Source organism: Nuphar pumila, chromosome 14, assembly GCF_984573655.1.
Source record: "Nuphar pumila chromosome 14, dmNupPumi1.hap1.1, whole genome shotgun sequence".
In the NCBI taxonomy this organism is placed as follows: domain Eukaryota; kingdom Viridiplantae; phylum Streptophyta; class Magnoliopsida; order Nymphaeales; family Nymphaeaceae; genus Nuphar; species Nuphar pumila.
The window spans coordinates 85,920,621-85,924,113 of NC_143262.1; the positions used below are offsets into that span (position 1 = coordinate 85,920,621).

General features: G+C 41.6%; 1 protein-coding gene across 1 annotated transcript; it reads right to left on the bottom strand.

Annotated features, from left to right (window-relative positions):
• Nucleotides 1-582: 582 nt before the first annotated feature.
• On the bottom strand, nucleotides 583-2,757 carry LOC149817227 (uncharacterized). Its single transcript, XM_089987717.1, has 2 exons — nucleotides 2,094-2,757; nucleotides 583-775 (listed from the first exon to the last, which is right to left on the bottom strand). The coding sequence occupies exons 1-2, from the start codon at nucleotides 2,738-2,740 to the stop codon at nucleotides 703-705; spliced, it is 720 nt and encodes a 239-aa protein (XP_089843843.1). The 5' UTR covers nucleotides 2,741-2,757; the 3' UTR covers nucleotides 583-702.
• Nucleotides 2,758-3,493: the final 736 nt, after the last annotated feature.

Below are 3,493 nucleotides of genomic sequence, written 5' to 3' on the forward strand. Positions count from 1 at the left end.
ATTTTTTTTCATACATGTAGACCACATCTGAAGGGTGGTGAAAAAAATAAAAACATTATATTTTTTAAATTAGAGGGTCCCTTAAATGTAATATTTTTATTTTTTTGGTTCTATTGCATGTTTATCCTTTGATCTACATATTAACTTTAATAGAAACATACCTTTGGATCATGTTTTCTTGAGGTATAATTTAATAAGGTTGAAAAAATCAACAGCCTCCAATGTACCAAAATTTCAAACCTAAAAAAAAACATATTTTTATGTCAAAAAATTATGACCCAGGGTCCGATTCTTGCTATTTTGTCTATGCTGAAGACATCCATGATGTCAGATTTGGTCAAAACAACCTCCTTCAACTAACCTTACCAACTAGGGTAGCAAATGTTATCCCTAGTTATAATACACATTCTCACTAAGAAGGTTTCTGCTTTAATGCCCTAAAACTGTCATATGTGAGACAAATATACCATTAACAGTATATATACCAAAAAAGCATGTAGTACATTTGAGGTAGGGTACATAAAGATAGCAACCCATGCCATTAGCGCAATAAACATATTGTGAAAAAGAAAAGAACTAATTCTGCTCTTTTCATTTCTATTATATCACACAAATTGTTTTCAAGGAGTTCATTTATGCATGTGGAATGGTGGTACATTGTATTATTCATGTCAGAAGGATTAAAAGAACACCTTTGGCCACTCATTCTCTACTGGATTTGCGTTTGCTGGGGCACAGGAAAGACCAACAGCCGGGTAGGAAACCATCTGCATGCCTGCATTAATTAGAGGATTAACTTGGGAAGGAAGGGCTTGGAGAATGAATTTCTTCACACCATCTCCAGTAATGTCAAGAAAATTATAAACGCCCGTGTTTCTCGGGGAAGATGAGAATTGTATCCTATGATTACAGAGTAAAACAGAGTAAAACCTGTGATAATAGAGAAGAAACCAGACGTTTTAAACCTGATAACAAGAAAAGAAGAATTCACACCCTTTCGTGTTACCATCTTAAACAGAATCTAAGTTCCTTCAACATTCAGCAGGTAGAGGGATTCTCAAATACTTTCAGGTCTTCTCAGTAAGAAGAAGAATAGATTGTAGAGCCACTAGAATACGAGGACTGGAAATGTGAGAACTAATGTGTTGGACACAGCTCTTAAATCATCCGATTATGATGCATACGCAAGATTTTTTTAAAGCTTTAAAATCAATGAGTCACAATCTTCATAAGTATTCAAGCATCCAAAAATCTTATTTTTTAGTTGAAAATAGGCGATCCAACAGTCGATTCCTAACAAATTCACAAATTCACCATGCGGAAAACGTCTCTGTGGTCGGATTTGAAAAAAAAAGTGTTGGAAATGCACAGTTTGCACAGTAGTTTTCATATTCTAGTGGCCCATAGATTGTATATCAGGAAGAAACCAATAGCATCTGAAAAGAAAAACAAAGATTTCCACTTTTCTCAATAACAAAAAAAAACATTAAGACATCCATCGCTTAAATTTCCAAAGCATCATAGAGAAAGCAGGGAAAACCATAAAGAATCTACCAAAAGATAAAAAAAGGGAAAAAATGGATCGTCTAAATTATACCAAAAGAAAAAAGGACTAATCAACAAAAGAAAAAAGGCCCCCCAATTCAATAAAAAGGCAAAATAAAATTTTAAAAGAGAGTGCCCGCTTTCTTTCTCAACAAGAAAAAGGAAATGAAGCCATTCAATTACTTCCCTCTCTCTTCCAAAACCAGTAAATAAATAAATAAAAAACTGGGAAAATCTTAAAGGCAAGCTTTATTCCTTTTCCTTTTCTTCTGTAAACAAAACAACCACCAAAGACACTGTTGCAATATAAGCAGAACAAAGATTAAAAAAATAAAAGAAACGAGAGAGACAGAGAGAGAGAGAGACAGATTCTACCACTCCCATAAACCAGAGACAAAAGCCCAAAACCCAAAAGCTGGGAATCATTTCCATCTCGTAACAAATCAAACTCATGACCAAAATCTTCCAACAAACCAAAACCAATAAAGAAAAGAAAGAACCAACACCAAATTGAACAACACACAACCAACTACGATAAACACAATTACCTTGACGCAGAGCTACCTCCATTGCTGTTGCTATTATTACTGCTACTCCCAGAGCTACTACTCCTACTGTTCCTCCTAAACCCCTTCCTCCACCACTCCCAATTCTCCCTACCACCTTCCTTCTCCTCCACCATAAACAGAGGCCTCGGCGACACCCTCCCCGACCCTGCCCTCGGCTTCGAAGCGAGATACGAGCTCGGCACGAACATCTTGAGCAAGAAGCCCTCGTTGCCGTAATTCTGTTCCCACCCACCACCGTTTCTCTTCTCCCTCCTTTTTTTCTTCTTCTTTTTCACGCCTCTACTGGGTTCCTCCTGCTCCTCTTTTCTGGCCGGAAATCGGTCGACGAGATCCTTGAGGGAGAGCTCGTAGGACGACTCGGGGACGTTCTTCAGCATCTCCATAAGCTCCCATCGGCCCCTCGCGATGGCCTGAGACCGAGAGGAGGTCGGCCGGAGGAGGTGGGTGTCGTTCGACCACAGTGGTGGGGAGGGGGGGCTCGGTGGGTCATCGTTCTGGTGGCCGATAGCGGTGAAGAGGATGCCGGAGGAGGCGGAGCTCGAGGATGGGCTGTTGTTTCCGGAGAGGTCGATCTTTCCGGCGGGTTCTCGCCGGAGATTTCCGGAAAGTGGGTGGAATTCCGGCATGACAGTCTGGTGGAGAGTGAGAGAAAGAGAGAGGTTGTTTATTAGAAAGGGGTTGGGGGTTAAATATGGGTGGTGGGGGTTTTCCAGTCGATGCTGGCACGGGGCACGTCATCCTCACCGTTGATTCAGCAGCGGCGTCTCTTCTACGGTGGAAACTCAAGGGGCCTTTACTTCATGGGGTCAACCAAGTCTTCTCTCTCCACATCCGTCAATCTCCTCTATAGACCAACCGTAACTGCTTGCATCTACCGACTCTCCCTCTCTCGTTCCACATCCATCACTCTCTTTCTCTCTCTCTCTCTAGCCTAACACACCCTCTCCCACATCCGTCAATCTCTTTCTCTATCGACCGACCGTAACTGCTTTCATCCAGCTATTTCTCTCACTCTCTCTCCCCGCATCCTTCACTTTCTCTCTCTAACCTAATATTCCCTGTTCCCACATCCATCACTTTCTCTCTCTAACCCAAGTTTCCTTTTGTCTCTCTCTCTCTCCACATCAGTCAATCTCGTCTCTAGACCGACCGTAACTGCTTGCATCTCTACCTACACTCTCTCCCCTCTCACCCCCACATCCTTCACTTTCTCTCTCTAACCTAACACACACTCTCCCCCACATCCTTCACTTTCTCTCTCTAACCCAACACTCTTCCTCTTCCCACATCCATCACTTTCTCTAACCCAAGTTTACCTTCCTCCCAAAGCTCTCTCTCCTACACCTAATTTGAAAACCTAAACGTAAACTCAGTAGCTT

What these genes read in the sequence shown, in the direction of transcription:
- LOC149817227 (XM_089987717.1), bottom strand. Translation starts at nt 2,740, where the DNA reads ATGCCGGAATTCCACCCACTTTCCGGAAATCTCCGGCGAGAACCCGCC. An exon ending in GGAGGTAGCTCTGCGTCAAG is followed by an intron (nt 776 to 2,093) that starts GTAATTGTGTTT and finishes TAATTAATGCAG; the next exon opens with GCATGCAGATGGTTTCCTAC.